The sequence below is a fragment of the Dendrobates tinctorius genome, unplaced genomic scaffold, assembly GCF_039654945.1.
Source record: "Dendrobates tinctorius isolate UK_male_01 unplaced genomic scaffold, ASM3965494v1 ptg000064l, whole genome shotgun sequence".
Classification (NCBI taxonomy): Eukaryota; Metazoa; Chordata; class Amphibia; order Anura; family Dendrobatidae; genus Dendrobates; species Dendrobates tinctorius.
Window position 1 is genome coordinate 442,434 of NW_027361732.1, and position 19,076 is coordinate 461,509.

A 19,076-nucleotide genomic window follows, 5' to 3' on the forward strand; every position below is an offset into this window, starting at 1 on the left:
ACCTAACCATACCTTGAACGAGTCCGGCCCCTGCTGGTGGACGGTTCCCAGCCATCGCCAGAGCCCTGCTTGAGCGGTAAAGACGCGTTCTGACTTAAAGAGGATTCCCGGAGGGAGTCTATAGCCTTGGCCAGTGATTCCACAGACCGTGACAGGGACGCAGCCCACTCAGGGGGGACTAAACGCAGGGAGACCTGTCGCAGCGGTGGCGGGTGGCGTTTAAGTACGAGCTGGGTCGCAGTCCGTGCAAAACGGATTAGTCTGGGCACAGGGTAAGGCAGCCTTGCAAGTGGTACAAGGGGTAAAGAACGCTGTGTGCTTCTTAGTAGCCCTCTTAGCTTCCTTAGATTGCGACATAGTGCCCCTGAAAGGGTTAAAGGCAGAGCCTAGGCTGCAGCTGCAGGGAATGTTCAGAGAAGGGGTTAAGCTTTAATGTGAGGGCAGATGCAGCTTACCTACATTCCTGTGCTGTGTCCCCGGGAGGAATAGCGGTGGCCCTGTAGTGTCACCAGGTGCTGTCAGTGTGCGCGCCTCGCAGCAGTCCCAGATGAGGCTGAGGTAAAAGACATGGCCCTCAAGACTAGCAGGGCGCCTCTCGTACAGAGCGAGAAGCGCCAAAGACGTGGGCGGCGGCGCTAACAGTGGGCGGCGCTATGCATATTGCGGCCTAGTAGGCCTAAAAGCCAGAGACTAAATTTCTGGCCTAACCGCGGTGAGCGCCGGGTGGGGAGGCGCGACGGGGCGCCAGTGTGCCGCCGCTGACGCTAAGTCAGCGCTTCTCCCAGGGACCAGGACCCGACCTCATACCTCCACTCCAGTGCTCAGGCAGGCCGCGCTGTCCGGGGCCTTCCAGCTGCAGGTCTCTCATCCTCCCGGGTGATGTATCAGAGCTGGAGGAGTTCTTAAAGGGGTATTGCTCAATCAATCCTCCCTATGGGGGATGGAGAGCTCTGGGGCTAATTCAGGGCATCCAAAGAGCGCTTCTGAAAACTTCTTTGTGCGTCCATGCGCTCACCCTCGTATCCGTGTGGGGAGACTGGAACCGTAAAGGAACCGTCGCCCCGAAGAATCAGGTATGCCCCATCGTCGCAGGAACGTGTACGGGGAGATATACTCCGCGTGCTCGCCTGTTGTGGGTTCGGGGGAGAGCGGGCCGTTGAAAGGAACCGTCGCCCCCTTCACTCCGTTAATTAAAAAATAAAAATTTATAGAAAAATCAAAATTGAAAATAAAAACGGTGGGGTATGAAGCCAGACCCAAGTGCATCCTACAGACACTAAGCAAGAACTGGAGAAATCTCAGGCAGTGAGAGGGTGTATACTGCAGGGGAGGAGTTAACTTTTTTTCTGTGTTCACTTAAGTGTCCTCCTAGTGGCAAGCAGCATAACATCCACTGTCTGTGTCCCCCAATGAGGCGTAGGAGAAATTAACAGGAGCTATAAGCTTGGCTAATACCATCCTACATTACCCCCCAGTACACTTTATTTGGAACCGCTGAAATGAACCCCTTTTTTTTATATAAACCATCAGAGAAGCTTTTCTTAGTAATAAATATATATTTTTCCCAAGTTGTATTTTTACAACTGGGGTGTGTCTTGTAGTAGGATGCGTCTGCAAAATACAATAAGTTAGAATTTTTTTCATCTCATTACACCTTAACCCCTTCCTGACATCTGACGTACTATCCCGTCCACGGGACCCGGGACCCTATGCCTATGGACAGGATAATACGTCATAGCGATCAGCGGCGCTCACAGGGGGGGGGGTTGGCGTTGCTGATCGCGGCCGGTGTCATCTGATTATCACAGCTGACACCCGGCACTATGTGTCAGGGGCGGTCATGGACTGCCCCGGCACGTTAATCCCTAGCACACTGCGATCAAACACAATCGTAGTGTACCAGGGGTTTAGGGAAGCATCGGCAGGGAGGGGGCTCCCTCCGTGCTTCCCAGAGACCCCCGCAGCAGCGAGATGTGCAGCGCTGCTGCGGGGGCCTCCTTCCCTGCAGGGCCCCGGATCCAATATGGCAGCGGGGACCTTCGGAGGCCTTCAGGGAGGCGGCTTCCTCACTGCCCGCAGAGCGCAAGCATGAGGAAGCCTTGTGCAGCGCCTGTCAGATCGCTGATCTGTCACAGCGCTGTGTGACATGTCAGATCAGCAACCTGACACATGACAGTGATGTCCCCCCTGGAACAATGTAATAAACTTAAAAAAAAAAAAAGTGTAAAAATAATTTAGAAAAAAAATTCGCTAAATAAATAAAAAAAAAAAACATTTCCTAATAAATTCATTTTATGGAAATAATAATAAAAAAAACAATAAAAGTACACATATTTAGTATTGCCGCGTCCGTAACGACTTGCCCTATAAAACTGTCCCATTAGTTACCCCCTTTAGAGAACCCCTTAAAAAATAAAAATAAAAAACAAAAGCAAAAAATAATGCTTTATTATCATACTGCCGAACAAAAAGACGGATATAAATAACCATGGTACCTACTGAAAATTTCATCTTGTCCCGCAAAAATTGAGCCTACATACATCATCATCAGTGAAAAAATAAAAAAGTTATAGCTTGCAGAATAAAGCGATGCAAAAAGAAAAATTTTTTACATAAAATTGTTTTCATAGCATAAAAGCAGCAAAACATAAAAAAAATGACATAAGTGAGGTATCGCTGTAATTGTACTGACCCGAAGAATAAAACCGCCTTATCAATTTTACCGCACGCGGAACGGTGTAAACGCACCCCCCAAAAGACAGTCATGAAATGCTCTTTTTTGTTCATTCTGCGTCCTAAAAATCGGAATAAAAAGCGTTCAAAAAATGTCACGTACCCGTAAATGGTACCAATAAAAACGTCAACTCGTCCCACAAAAAATAAGACCTCACATGACTCGGTAGGTCAAAATATGGAAAAATTATAGCTTTCAAAATGTGGTGATATTTTTACAATAAAAAGCGTCTTTTACCGTATGACAGCTGCCAAACATAAAAATCCGCCATAAATAGTAAATCAAACCCCCTTTACCACCCCCTTAGTTAGGGAAAAATAATATAATTTAAAACAATATTTATTTTCATTTTCCCGTTAGGGTTAGGGCTAGGGTTAGAGTTAGGGCTAGGGTTAGGGCTGAGATTAGGGTTAGGGTTGGAGTTAGATTTGGGGGGTTTCCACTGCTTGGGCACATCAGGTGCTCTCCAAACGCAACATGGCATCTGATCTCAATTCCAGCCAATTCTGAGTTGAAAAAGTCAAATGGTGCTCCTTCCCTTCCAAGCTCTGCCATGCGCCCAAACAGTGTTTTACCCCCACATATGGGGTATCAGCCTACTCAGGACAAATTGCAAAACAACTTTTGGGGTCCAATTTCTTCTGTTACTCTTAGGAAAATAAATAATTGGGGGCAAAAATATCATTTTGTGGAAAAGAAATACAATTTTTTTATTTTCACGCCCAGACGTTATAAACTTCTGTGAAGCACTGGGGGGGTTCAACATGCTCACCACACATCTAGATAAGTTCCTTAGGGGGTCTAGTTTCCAAAATGGGGCCACTTGTTGGAGGTTTCAACAGTTTAGGCACATCAGAGGCTCTCCAAAGGCAACATGACACCCGCAGACCATTCCATCAAAGTCTGCATTCCAAAACGTCACTACTTCCCTTCCGAGCCCCAACGTGTGCCCATACAGTAGTTTTCTCCCACATATGGGGTATCAGCGTACTCAGGACAAACTGGACAACACCTTTTGGGGTCCAATTTCTCCTGTTACCTGTTATGAATGAGTCACCGTAGGAGGCAAAAACAGAAATACTAGTTAAGTCCAGAAAACCAGAGAAGTTGGCAGCTATCGGATTGCAGACCCCTGAACCTATCAACAACAACTAGCAGTAGCCGTGGGGGGTTCCTACGGTGCCCTAGACCCCTCGATCACAGCCGAAGAACTACATAGCCTAAAGACAGAAAGGGAAATCTAAACTGCCCCAGAGCAGACCCCAAAGCAATAGGCAGCCCCCAACATATGACGGTGAAGCAAGATGAAAAAAACACTCACACAGATAGAAAGATAGGCTGAGCAAATGATGGGGCCCAAGCTAACTAGATAGGACAGGAAAGAAAAGCTGCCTGTCTGTAATCCGCCAAAAACCCTATCAAAACAAGAGCCAACAGCTGATAGGGAAAAAAGCCCTGAAGACGCTAGGCTTTAAAAAGACTATATCAGTACTCAGGTATTTTCTGAAGACAAAGCAAAAAGGAATTCAGCTCACCCCAGCAGGGAATGGCAGAAATAAAGGAAAACAAAGCAAAACAAAACCAAAACAAAAATGCAAAAGGTAGAGCAGAAAACTTAGCTTTTGAGGAGCAGAAATCAGACTGGTCTCCTAGAATCCCTCAGAGAGATCACCAGCAAGGCAGAAGGGCGTCGGCTGCCTTATATCCTGTCAGTAATTCCCGTCACCCAGTCATCATCATCCTGCCCAGGTGCTTGGTAATCAGCCTCACTACCTTCCTTCACCAGAAGAGGGAGTTCATCAGACCTCAATGGTGAAGGGGAAAATGAACTCACAACAGTTACCCTTGGGAAAATATAAAAATTGGGGACTAAAAGATCATGTTTGTGGAAAAAATATGATTTTTTTATTTTCACGCCCGGGCGTTATAAACTTCTGTGAAGCTCTTGGGGGTTCAAAGTGCTCACCACACATCTAGATAAGTTCCTTGAGGGTCTAGTTTCCAAAATGGTGTAATTTGTGGGGGGCTTCCACTGTTTAGGCACAAACGCGGCATGGCGTCCGATCCCAATTTCAGCCAAAAAAGTCAAATGGCGCTGCTTCCCTTCTGAGCTCTGCCATGCGCCCAAATAGTGGTTTACCCCCACATGTGGGGTATCAGCATACTCAGGACAAATTGCACAATAACTTTTAGGGTCCTGTTACCCTTGGAAAAATAAAAATTGGGGGTGAAAAGATCATTTTTGTGGAAAAAATGTGATTTTTTTAATTTTACGGCTGTACGTTATACCCTGGGAGGTTCAAAGTTCTCACCACACATCTAGATAAGTTCCTTGGGGGGTCTAGTTTCCAAAATGGTGTCATTTGTGGGGGTTTTCCACTGTTTTGGCACATCAGGGGCTTTCCAAACACGACATGGCGTCCGATCTCAATTCCAGCCATAAAAGTCACATGGCGCTGCTTCCCTTCCGAGCTCTGCCATGCGCCCAAATAGTGGTTTACCCCAACATATGGGGTATCAGCGTACTCAGGACAAATTGCACAATAACTTTTGGGGTCCTGTTACCCTTGGAAAAATAAAAATTGAGGGTGAAAAGATCATTTTTGTGGAAAAAATTTGATTTTTTAATTGTACGGCTGTACGTTATACTTCTGTGAAGCCCTTGGGGGTTCAAAGTTCTCACCACATATCTAGATAAGTTCCTTGGGGGGGGGTCTAGTTTCCAAAATGGGGGTCACTTGTGGGGGGTTTCCACTGTTTAGGCACATCAGGGGCTTTCCAAACTTGACATGGCGTCCGATCTGAATTCCAGCCAATTTTGCATTGAAAAAGTCAAACGGCACTCCTTCCCTTCTGAGGTCTGCCATGCGCCGAAACAGTGGTTCCCCCCCACATATCAGGTATCGGCGTACTCAGGACAAATTGCACAATAACTTTTGCAGTCCAATTTCTCCTGTTACCCTTGGTAAAATAAAAAAAATTGGACCTGAAGTAATTTTTTTGTGAAAAAAAGTTAAATGTTCATTTTTTTTAAACATTCAAAAAATTGAATGTGGTTTTGAGCACCTTGAGGGGTGCAGTTTTTAGAATGGTGTCACTTTTGGGTATTTTCTATCATATAGACCCCTCAAAGTGGCTTCAAATGTGATGTGGTCCGTAAAAATAAAATGGTGTTGCAAAAATGAGAAATCGCTGGTCAACTTTTAACCCTTATAACTTCCTAACGAAAAAAAAATTTGGCTCCAAAATTCTGCTGATGTAAAGTAAACATATGTGAAATGTTATTTATTAAGTTTTTTGTGTGCCATATCTCTGTGATTTAAGGGCATAAAAATTCAAAGTTGGAAAATTGCGAAATTTTCAAAATTTTCGGCAAATTTCCATTTTTTTCACAAATAAACGCAAGTTATATCAATGAAATTTTACCACTAACATGAAGTACAATATGTCACGAGAAAACATTGTCAGAATCACTGGGATCCATGGAAGCGTTTCAGAGTTATTACCTCATAAAGGGACAGTGGTCAGAATTGTAAAAATTGGCCCGGTCATGAATGTGCAAACCACCCTTGGGGGTAAAGAGGTTAATTTAATTTCTTCTTTTTGTTATTTTTTTTTTATTATGCCACTTCTTGACCTCACCTTTCACTGTACCCACTGAAACAGGCGTCCACTGAGGTAAATGGAGATCTCCTCTATGGAGAAAATCAATTCTCCAGACTCTAATCAGAAGACTTCATGCTAATAGCTCACACTGGGCCTGGTCTTATTTTCTGACATTTTTCTACTTGAATATTGCTCTATATACTCAACATATGAGCCCTGCTTGGAGCTGTCTACTTTTCCCAGCACATCTAAGGGACAAGGGCTTTTAAAATACATTATTCATTTCTCCAGTATACATTTACTTTCTCCACTGCTCCAGTAGTAGTGTCCCATGTAGCGATGTCTGGAACCTTCTTCCTTCCCCACTCCACAGGGGTCGGTGACTGTGATCGCTTACGGTGGTGCTTTTTCGATTTTTTTGAGTGTTTCTTGCCCTTGAAATGATGATGCTGGCATTCATTCTGAAAAGAACAAAAAATTCTAAGATGCTAAATACAATAATATAAAAAGACCTTTAATGTATTAATGAAAACCAAGCTACATTTACTACAAATATTAAACACAAACTAATTTAAAGGGGTTGTCCAGGAACAAACTAATTTAAAGGGGTTGTCCAGGACTTAGATATTGATGACCTATCAGACTGCTGGGGATCTCTCCAATACACAATTTCATGCACATTTTCTCACCTCATTTATATTATCATCCGATTCCTATGTTAATAATGGTAATGTAGCCTATATGCTCTATGGTTAATCTGTATGAGATCCAATTTTTTTTTTTTTTTTGTGTGTGCACCCATTGACTTGAAAAGGGGAATTTCACCCGAAATAAAGAAGACACTATTGCAATCTGCAGTTTTTGTCATCTCAACAGCCCAACTGAATAACTTTGGTCCTAGTGCTGTCTGCTCTTTCTACAGCAGCACTTGGACCAAAATTCACTTATGTATATGTAGCCTCTCCGTTATTATTTAAGTACCAACAGAAATAAGGGTGAGGAGTAATGTATTCAATTATATGGTTGTGATGTGTCACTTACTGGGCTTCTTGCTACAGATTTCAGAAAATCACTATTTTCTCTGCTGCAAATCTAGCAGTTCTCTGAATTCTGAGCTCTGTATTACCCCGCCCACACCACTCATTGGCAGTTTTCTGTGTACACTGTGCATAGGCAGACAGCAACCAATCAATGGTGGGGGTGATGTGGTTATAAAGAGCTCATGACTATAGAGGTCTACCTGGCAGTAGGGTTACTAGTCCTCTAGTGATAATCTCCTGCTGATAAAACTTTGATTTTATCATAAAGTGACACTGCTGGAATTCGAGTGTATGTTCCTACATTACGCTGCTGTCAATTTAGATGGCACAACCTGGTATCAGATTTTAACACCGCATACTGAAAATCTGTGGAATAAAAAAATCTGAGGAGGTGAATGATGTTTATCGGCTGTGTGCAAGGAAAGAGTGAGTGTATGAGTGTGGTATGTAAGTACATTATTCACAATATTCATGCATTTATTCCAGAACTCAAATAAGAAAAAGAAAGATGAGAACATAGTAAGCCACGGTCAAACCTCAATTGATAGCATAAATTCCTTGAAGAGGCGAATTCTTTCCGATTCCACTGTAATCTGGTCAAAAGCACTATCACCAACAAAACGTTCTCGTACCTGCACAGATATATGTAGGATCTCACTTAAGAATTGTACAAACATGAGGTATGGGAAATAATAAAAAGCCAATGATTACCAAAAAAGACATAAATTCCAAGTTCTTCTTTTGTGTGAATCCTTTCAATACCAATAATATGTACCTACGCATGTCCAAAGAACTCCTTAGGCTATGTTCACAAGTTGCGGTTTTGCGGCGGGTTTTTTTATGGAAATTTTAAGCTTTGTTTTACAGTACCAGCAAAAGCTATGAGATTTCAGAAATATGCACACACTTTTTTCCTCACAGAATTAGAAAATTGCTTCCATTTTTTTAAAACTGCAGCATGTCCCTTTCTTTCAGCATTTTTGCAGCGTTTTTTCACCCTTAGAAAGCAATGAGTAAGTGCAAAAACGCTGCAAAAACACAGGTATCAGGCTTTGCTTCATTTTTAGTGAAAAAAGCAGGTACAGCAGTATGTGAAACCCATTTTATTTTTGGGATTTTCCCAAATTAAAACCATAATTTCTTGTTCTCCTCACCTGAGAATGGCAGTTAGGATTAGTACATTTTAATTAAATTAGTGATGTGTAAAGTAAACATTGGCTGACCAAAGTGTGAAAGTAAACGGTGTCCTACAAACTTAATGCTCTGCCAATGTCTTAGGTAAACTATTCCCAACCAATTCAATTCCCCCGCTGTTATATTTGTAATTGTGTACTTTTTCATGAACTCATGTGAACATTTTGTTCAGAATAGTCACTATTTTTTCCGACATAAAAATCTTTTTCCACTAAATAATTTCATAGAATTGCCCTTTTTCCAAAAAGATTTTATGGTTGCATTGGTGACCTAACACCTTGCATTGTTCATGCTCCTGTGGAGGAAGCAAAGCAGAACTATGGGATCCTGAAAAACGCAACAAAACCAGCTTTTTGCAAGCAACTTCTTTACTGCCAAGAGAGCAAGTTTTGTCTACAGAAAAAAAACACAGCAAAAACACAACGTGTGAATGTAGCCTTTATATAGCACTGCTAATTTCCCGGAGTACTACAGGTCCCATATGCATTAACACTCTTCAGATTTGCCACTTATGCATTACATAGTGCTCAAGGATGAATATTATAAGATCCAATCAGGATACTCACCACTGCTTCACCTCAATAAGTCAAGGGGTGGTGAGTGCCCTGATAACAATCTTTTCTTCTGCTGGATAACTCATAATCTGATTTACAGGTGAGGCAACAACCAGTATGGCCTCTATTTGAGTGTCAATGTTTACAATTAGAGATGAACAAAATGATTTGGGCCCTAATTCAGCTTCCCTGTCAGTAGCCTGTGGCCAATGGACAGAAGCATTGTAAACTGCCTACCTGCTGACATCGACAGCCCCTCTTCTGTTTGGGGCCGAGCCTACAAATCAGAAAAAGGGTCAGGTATTCCAGCAGGCAGAAGGCAGTTAGCAGGGTTTCCATCAGGCAGCCATAGACTACTAACATGGCTGCCAGATCAGAGTTCAGTTATTCACTATTTTCTAGTTACAATAACAGTAATGTTACAGTTATGTATCGATAAATGTTGTTTTACAGCACTAAGGCCACGTTCACATATTCAGTGTTTGGTCAGTATTTTACATCAGTATTTGTAAGCCAAAACCAGGAGTGTGTGATAAATACGAAGTGGTGACGTGTTTCTATTACACTTTTCTCTGATTGTTCCAATCCTGACTTTGACTTACAAATACTGAGGTAAAATACTGAATGTGTGAACATGCCCTAATAGTGCTTACTTTGTTAGAATAGTGAAAACCTGCAAGATTTCACAGTCTAACTGCAAATGCGGTTGTGGTCGGTTGTGGGAAGATGCACAGAATGAAGTTCGGACCTGACCTTTGCTTTACTGGCAGATTAGGACCAGATTTCAATAATTAATTTTAATCCGGATTAATTAGTAAAGTCGTTAGTATGTGGCTGTATTTTCCATTTTCAATTAAATAGTCAAACACATACTAGTAATAAGTTTTCTTTAAATAGGATCTCTAACAAATCTGAACATGTGCATTTGGCCACATCATAGAATATTGGCTGTAAAGAAAATTAAAACTTAGGAGAAATTAAAAAATAAAAACTCTCTGTCGCTGAGATGTTAGCCTCTTAAGTTTATGCTATAATTGTAGTTCAACTGGGTATTACAAGGGATTTGTTTCTTGGGACGAGTACTTGTTCCCCTGCATGAGGTTGACCAATCATAAGCAGGCAGTGTCATACAGGGGAGAAAAGAACAAGCCATGCTCTCCTCATTGATCTCTGCAGCTACACTTCCAAATCTTATCTTATTACCTCAAAAAAGTGGAGGAGTTGAAACAGCAAGTGGAAAGTGGAAAAAGGTGTTAAATGATTCTACTTGGTATGATTATTTTATATGACAAAAACCTGGCATTTTAATAGGGGTGTGTAGCCTTTAATTTAACCTGAAAGTCTACACTTCAATTGCATCTCAGTTGTTTCATTTTAAATATTAAATAGTGACATGCAGAGCCCAAGTCATGAAGATTTGGTCACTGTCCCAATTTTTGCTGACTCAACTGTATATCCACTCTACTTCTATAATGAAAGCCGCTAAATTATAGTAACACTCGCTGATAACAAAAAAATAACATCAATAAATTAATAGCTCAATTCTGAACATATATTAAATCTGTGTCAGCATCCATTCATTGATTTCTTACATCATCCCAGCTGCTGTCTAATTCTAAAGGAGGAGCCGCCTGCTTCAACATGCTTTTAAATGCAGCTTCCTTCCTTCTAAACTTGCGCGCTTCCTCTTTTCCTCGCTCACGTTCCCGAGCCTCCGCTTTCTCCAGCAGCTAGATAAAATAATGGACAGTTTAATAAGCAAAGTGGAGGTCTTTCCATCTTGTCCTTTCAGCTTATTCTGTCCCACACTTACACTATTAAATGTCAGCTTGATGTTTCCTGCATCAAGCGTTGCCGCTCGCTTGTCGAAACTGATAATGTGTGCAAAGTTTTCAAAGGTAGTGTTCACCTCAACACTGAAGTTACGATCCTGTTTGAGAGGAAAATCAAACAATGACATAGACGTAGTGATTCTGTCTACACATGTACTAACATACTCAAGAAGTGTGTGATCTAAGTGGCAACATATGATTTTTAGAAGAGTCAACACTTCAGGTGAAACTAGTCTATTTGTCACATTATGGTTTTTATGAATTGATAAAAATAAATTAACTCATTAATTTAAGAGAAAATAATTACACATGTTATCATTGCTAGTGTTTAATTCAGATTCATTTTTTATTATGGTGGAATAAATTCCATTTTTCTAATTAGGGATTCACTGTCACCAGTTCAGATCTTTAAATCACAGCAAAGTTAAAATGGGACTTTAATGTCTTGTCTGCACCATCCGTCAGTAAGAGTATAATGCTGCAACAACACAATCACAATTATTTCTTATGGCAAAAAAGTAGTAAGTCAATATTTTGTAACCGTTTCAAGGTTGGCTCAGATATTTTTTTTTTATTGTGGCCATACTTTAGTAACCTTATGATTAAGCAATGTAGCTAATTTGCCATACTCACTTTCAGAACATCTTTTATTATCTTTTTCTCATCATGGAATCGAGCTTTCAGGTCCTCCACATAAAACTTAAACAGATCAAGAGGAGTGGAACCTGAAACAATGGATGAAGAACATTTTTAGATTGCTTAATAAAATAATGATTCTCATTAACAATTTGTCTAATACTTGTAATGTTTATGGCATAAAAAAAATGATCATCTTGGATAAGAGCGCAAATGATTGTTCATCACGCTCATTTTCATTGGTCACACTTACTGCTTATGCTTCGTACAAAAAAAATAAAGTAAATACTTACTGGTCAAGATAAATATATAATTTTTCCCAAAACACACTGCCCAACATAGACTTTGCAACACCAAAAGGAAAAGTGCAATTATAAAAGAATCGTTCGATCAGTAGACATGTTAGGGTAGTTTCACATTTGCGTTTAAGGCCGCAGCGACGGCCTGCGCACGGCCGCCGCTGAGCCCTGCACCCTGCCGCGCCTCCTCCGGTAGCTCCGCCTACGGGCGCATGACGCTGCATGCGTCCTGCGTCCCCTATCTTTAGCACTGGGGACACAGGCCGTGCACAGGTATGCCTTTTGCGGCGCATGCATCCTTTTGACGCTGCACCGACCGCACCAAATTGCAACAGGTTGCGTTTGGCGCTGGTCGGCGCAGCGTCAAAAGGACACATGCGTTGCTAAACGCATACCTGCGCACGGCCTGCGTCCCCAGTGCTAAAGATAAGGGACGTAAGACGCATGCAGCATCATGTGCCCGTAGGTGGAGCTACCGGAGGAGGCGCGGCAGGGGGCAGGGCTCAGCGGCGGCCATCCGCTGTGGCCTTAAACGCAAATGTGAAGCTACCCTTAATGATATACAAATGCTGAAAAAATGGAAACAAAATTTTCAGAATCTCTACTTATTCAGTATTAAGTGTGAGCACTACCTCCAAAAATACATGTGCTTACAAACATTGGCTTTTATCACCAAGGTTATTAATAGTTGTCTGAGGAATGTTATGCTATGCAGAATGCACTTGGGAATGAAAATCATCAAGATCCACCGCTGGCAGCTTTTCCAAACAATAATGGCCTCAATTGGAGAAAAGTCTAGAAAGGTTGCGAGCATGGCATCATATTTATGCCACGCAGGAAGCTCACAGCAGCACACATGCGGCATGGCGCAGTCATGTCGAAACACAGCTCCTTGGACACGTTGGAGAAATGACCATACTATTGGTTCCATGACCAAATTATTGTAACACAAAGCTGTTAGTGTACCTGGAATGATGACTACAGGAGTCTGACTATGGTGCATTATGCCACCCCACAAATAATCCCAGGAGAAGGACAGATGTTACATTCTCCCATGAAGACCTTTTTATAGTGTTGCCTTGGTCTAGTCAGATACGAATAATGGCGCATAGTGATCTATTCAGTACTTCAGGTGAAATTAGACATTGCATTATAAGTCTATGGCATCAAACAGTGTCTACACTAACTATCAGAAGGCTTGAGCTACAAGCCAGATGTCCAGATACACGGCAATGGATGCTGAAATGGAAGTTCATTCTCTTCAGACTTCTTCAGTTTTGTCTTGGAAGCACTGGTATCTGGAGACTATGTGAGCAATGAAATTCAAGAGGGAACATGAAAGTGTCCCAGAAAAAGTTTTTGAACAATACAACGCCAAGCGTATGTTGCTTGTGCTACTGTGACCAGATTGTGTCGTCTAAACAAGATACTATGCCCTGAAGTGTACCCAAACTTGTCTCCCATCAAGCACATCTGGGGCATCATTAGTAGAGTTGAAAGAATTTGTTGGGATTCGGTTCTGAATACAATCGGCATCGAATATGTCAGGAACACCGCACTGAACTTGCTCACTGAGCCAGTGCGCGTGTCCTGAGTAAAGTGAACTGTGCTCAGATACCTGTGGAGCGGACAGCAACCGAGTAGATGCGTACTTCAGAGCCGCAGGACCTGAAGCACGTGACTGCTAGAGGCGTGGCCTAAACTCCACAGAGCTAGGAGCTGCAAGAGAATTCCTAGCAGGGTAACTGCAAGACAAAGTTACCAAGGGGCATAGACAGGGAGAATAGTCAGTACATATACAATGAGTCACACACAGAGAAAGCTGCAAGGTACAAGAGGGGCGAGCAGAGAGTAGTCAGGTCACAGGCAATGAGTCATACACAGATAATAACGCAGTACAAAATCAACAGGCAAACTCACAACGGGAAACAGAGCCGAGTCAGAACCATATAAACAAGCTATAACGACAAACAGGCACACAGGGGTCAGCACACTAGGCCAAAGGCAAAAGTATAACTGGCAGGGATTGAAGCTTCCCAGGGGTTTAAGAAGCCCTCCCAGAACCAGAAAGAGGCCACAATCATTAACCCCAAGTGTGCAGGTCAAAACCTGCACAGAGCTCCAGACATTAACCCCCGGTGTGCAGCTCAAAAACCTGCACTGGGATCATGACAGAATATTGTTTTAGCAACATTCATCGAGCACAGCCAAACGTCATTAGAGTCAATGGAAGTAGAAATTACCAAATATTTTACCGAATATGTTCGGAACTGATCATCAAACATACATTCGGCACAAATAGGGTTTGAATATGACATGAATATGTCAAATTCAGATTCAGCAACCAAATCCAAACAAATTCGCTCAATTCTAATCATTAGTCAGAAAATGCAAAGGGAACTTGGTGATCTGCGTGTCCAAGTACATCCAGAGTGGAAGAATATTACGTAAACAACCATTAATAAATTCAATGATGGCATGCCAAGAGATGTAAGAGTGTGTATTTCTGCGTGTGTTCCTCATACTTGATACTTTGTAATAAACTCATAATTACCGTATATACTCGTGTATAAGCCGACCAGAGTATAAGCTGAGACCCCTAATTTTGCAACAAAAACCTGGGAAAAATTATTGACTCGAGTATAAGCCAAGGGTGGTGCTGCACAAGGGTTAATGGTGGCCCAAGAAGATGCTCCATAGATAAATACCCCCCATATATTGCTGCACAAGGGTTAATGGTGGCCCAAGAAGATGCTCCATAGATAAATACTATCATATATTGCTGCACAAGGGTTAATGGTGGCCCAAGAAGATGCTCCATAGATAAATACCCCCCATATGCTGCTGCACAAGGGTTAATGGTGGCCCAAGAAGATGCTCCATAGATAAATACAGCCTATATGCTGCTGCCGTTGCTGCTATTAAAATATTTTAAAAAAATTACATACTCACCTCTCGTTGCTGGGGGCCAGGTGCCGGTGACCTGAGCAGGCGGGGATACTGGTGCACTATGTGGGCCAGGTGCCAGTGTCGCCGCTGGCTCAGACCCCTGGCACTGGCAATATTGACTTGTCCCCGTTCCATCGCTGTGTGCCGCTCTGTCTCTGCAGTGACATTCAGCAGAGGGCGCGCACTGACTAGGTCATCGCGCCCTTTGACATGAACGTCACAGTCAGAGGACGCGGAGGACAGAGCGGCGCTCGGCGGTGGAACGGGCACAGGTGAATATTGCACTGCTCCCCATCCTCCCCCGTCATACTCACCCCCTCCTGATGCATGGTCTCTGCAGCCCCCCTGCTTCTTCCATGGTCTTGGCGGCAGCTCTTCCAGGCTTCAGCGGTCACGTGGTACCGCTCATTAAAGTCATGAATATGCACATATTCATGACTTTAATGGGCGGTACCATGTGACTGCTGAACACAGATGCCGAGACCATGAAAGAAGCAGGGGGGATGCAGAGACCGTGTGCCAGGAGGGGGTGAGTATGATCTCTGACACCCGTGCTCCCCCTCCCCCGCTGACCCCCAGTATATGACTCGCGTATAAGCCGAGGCGCCTGAAAATCTCGCCTTATAGGCGAGTATATATGGTAGTAGGCTTGATCATTTTAGTCTCACCACTCTTTCGAAATCCAGGGAACCTAACTTAGTATCCCTATACACATTAAATAGCTAATGTCCCCAATGCACAGGATTATTTGGCTAAACTAAAAGTTTATGTGTTTTCAAAAGGGGAGAGTGGAGAAAGCCACCACCACAGAAAGGGTGGGACGTTAAAATTCAAACTGCCTATCCTTCATCTCCCCTGAGTCGCTAGGGTAAAGTCGGGCGGTCCACATACACATAAGGCCACACGTACGCATTCAGTATTTGGTGCGTTTTTTACCTCAGCATTTGTAAGCCAAAACCAGGAGTGGGTGATAAATCCAGAAGTGGTGACGTGTTTCTATTATACTTTTCCTCTGATTGTTCCACTCCTGGTTTTGGCTTATAAATACAGGTGTAAAATACTGACCAAATACTGAGTGTGTGAATGTGACCTAAGACTGTTGCACAATTGTGGCGAAAGAGATGGGTTTGGCTGACTTTAGTCTAATGTGTAGGGGACCCTTAATTGTCCCCACATGATATCAAGAGAACTTGAAATTGACTGACTATGGATCAATTCACGTTGCTTATTCTTTTGATAATTTTACTTCCAATTACATGTGTTGCATAGGAACTCCAAAATCACTATTCATCTGCCTCTAAATAACCCCTAGATTAGAAAAAGTTGAGCAAGGGGGCGATGATTGGACATCATGTGAAGAAGTGTTTTACACAGCTCCTTTAGACTCACTCTTGCAGCCCAGAACTGACCAGTGTGTCTCCTCTAACTGCGGTCTGTGCTCCAGGGACGTCGCTGAGGAGATATATCATGACACGCAGCAGGAAAGTGGGAGAGAAAGAGACCCAGCCGAGGGAAGATGAAGACTCCAAAATGGCTCCTACACAAGGTACTCCAGCCAAAGACAGAGCAGCAGATGCTGCTGCAAGACCAGAACGTCGGCAAGAGTCTCTGTGACTCCCCTGCAGCTTGAGGCACAATCAGGCTTGGAGGATGCTCACAATAGCACTGAGCAGCAATTAGGGATGGAAAAAGAGTTACAAGATGGGAACATGGTGCAATTTCAAATATATCGTGGCACTACTGAGTAGGTGCACAAAAAGAAGGTTCCCACACCAGAATAAGTAATTGAAAAAATTTTTGGCACTCAACTTTTGCGATATGTGAAGGATTTTATTTGCAGTCATAAGTATTAGACGTTTCGGCTATGACAATAAGCCTTCATTAGTACACAAGACTGCTCATGTACCAAAGCTGTCACCTTCCAATAGCTGATATAAATATATTAATCCCATGTGTGAGATTGACCTTTCAAGGGATTCCACTTTATAATACACATATACTGAGGATATTATACTGACGTCCATTCTTCTAATTTTCTGCCCAGATCTCCAGATCTTTTGTGGACATTTTGGCCCATATTTTTCTTATGAGTGGTGCTTCATTCAAATATTCAATGATTCTTTGAACATGAGCAGTCTTGTGTACTGATGATGGCTTATTGTCATAGCCGAAACGTCTGATACTTGTGACTGCAAATAAAATCCTTCACATATCGCAAAAGTTGAGTGCCAAAAATGTTTTCAATTACTTATTCTGGTGTGGGAACATGGTGCAGATGCTCACATCATGTGAGGAAAGATCTCCCCTGCAGACCAAAGGGAGCAAGTCTGTTCTATGTGCTCCCTCACTGGATGATGTCCCTGAACCAACTATGACAGATGTATTTGAAGCAGTTTCCTTGTCTAACACTACCCTAGCAACGATTAGTGAACAAATGGACAGCATGAAGGAAGATATTCACTGTATTAAACAGGACCTCCATACAGTAAAAAAGTGGAGGAGCTGGAGGAGAGGGTTGGATGCATGGAGGATAAAATGCATCAGATCATTAAAGATGAAAACTGTGCAGAACATTTCCCTACTGTTGGCTAAAACAGGCGATCTAGAAAACAGGATGTGCAGAAATAATACAAGGCTGGTGGGGGTCCCCTAAAAAGTGGAAGGAAAGGATCCTGTTGGATTTTTTTTGAAAAGTGGCTATATAATACCATAAGAAAGGAAGCGCTCTCGTCAAATTTTTGCAATGCCCAGCAGACCCCGCGAACCAGGTGCTCCCCATGTCCAGTCATTATCCGCATACTACATTACCGTGACAGAGACGCTATTCTAAATAAACCCAGGGAACTTAAAGATCTCTCTATTAATGGATGTAAAATTTCCATTTACCTGGACTTTTCTGCAGAAATATAAAAAAGTGAGCAAAGATTTTTGATATTAAAAAAAGACAGAGATAATCAAGTGCCCTACTCCATGCTTTACCCCACTAAACTCCGAGTAGCTTCAAAAGGAGAGATACATATCTTTGTGACCCCTCATGATGTTTTGGTGTCGCTGGACAATAACAAAAAAGACCTACGGAACAGGTGCCCCTGAGAACTGTATGATCCTGACACAAGAGGACGGCTGTGGTTTCTTTTTTACCTCTTCCTTGCATATAATATTTTTCAATTTATGTCAGTCTGTTCTATGGCAGGTAGCCAGCAGAGGGCGTGATGATGTGGTTAGTGTGTGCTGCGCTCTCTGCTGGCTGAACAGTCACTGACACAGGATGCAGCAGACAGCGGTGAGCAGCGATGGACCCAGGACAGGTGAATATCTCAGGTGCAGGGTCCTGAGTGAGGGGCGACACCGGCACCTGGCAAGGCGAGTATGGCTTTTTTTTTTTTGCAGCGGCCTATGGGAGAAGCATATAGGGGCATATTCTACGGAGCAGCATATGGGGGCATATTCTATGGGGCAACATATGGGGGCATATTCTATGGGGCAACATATGGGGGCCTATTCTATGGAGCATCTTATGGGGCCATCATTAACCTTTGTGCAGCAGTATATGGGGTGTATTTGGTATGTCGCATCTTATGGGGCCATCATGAACTGTATGGAGCATTATATGGGGCTCCTGATTCAATATGGATATTCAAAAACATTTAACCTACTGATGTCTCAATTAATTTTACTTTTATTGCTATCTATTTTCATTTTTGAAATGTAGCTGCTGCATTTTCCACCCTAAGCTTATACACGAGTCAATAAGTTTTCCCAGTTTTTTGTGGCAAAATTAGGGGGGTAGGCTTATACACAAGTATATACGGTATATGGGAACATTGGCTGGTCACCCCTGGGGTGGCATCTCTGGACCTACTCAGAATAACTGTTCAGAATAACCGGTTGGCTATTTCGGCTTTTTAAATATTGTATGTTGAGGACATATAGACAGTGACACCAATTATTTTCTGTTCATAAGCATGTTGTTAGTGAACATACAACCAATATTAGTTTTGGTATAATCCCTGTATTTAATAACGTGTCACCAGTCTTTGGGAAAATCTTCATTTGGACAAAATTGATTACTTTGTTTGGCAAAGAATACCTTGGCAGGCATAGGACTATATAAACTTAAAGGGTTAAACTTGTTTATTAAGTTTATTGTGTTTGTACTAGAATGTATAATGTATGTAATTGTTTATAAAATCAAATAATCAATATCTGATTTAAAAAAAGAAAAAATCGAG

At 42.5% G+C, this 19,076-nt stretch overlaps 1 protein-coding gene across 15 annotated transcripts in view; it reads right to left on the reverse strand.

The window, feature by feature from the left end:
- PRPF40B (pre-mRNA processing factor 40 homolog B) overlaps nucleotides 1-19,076 on the reverse strand; it is a 143,452-nt gene that overhangs the window by 24,961 nt on the left and 99,415 nt on the right. For all 15 annotated transcript variants that reach the window (XR_012233072.1, XR_012233071.1, XR_012233073.1 and 12 more), the window contains 5 exons: nucleotides 11,594-11,685; nucleotides 10,942-11,058; nucleotides 10,721-10,858; nucleotides 7,917-8,012; nucleotides 6,643-6,801 (listed from right to left, as the gene is read on the reverse strand). Coding sequence is in view for 12 of the 15 variants with exons in the window: in XM_073580213.1 (XP_073436314.1) it covers nucleotides 6,643-6,801; nucleotides 7,917-8,012; nucleotides 10,721-10,858; nucleotides 10,942-11,058; nucleotides 11,594-11,685 (602 nt within the window). In the remaining 3 variants the exon portion in view is untranslated. The remainder of the gene's footprint in view (nucleotides 1-6,642; nucleotides 6,802-7,916; nucleotides 8,013-10,720; nucleotides 10,859-10,941; nucleotides 11,059-11,593; nucleotides 11,686-19,076) is intronic.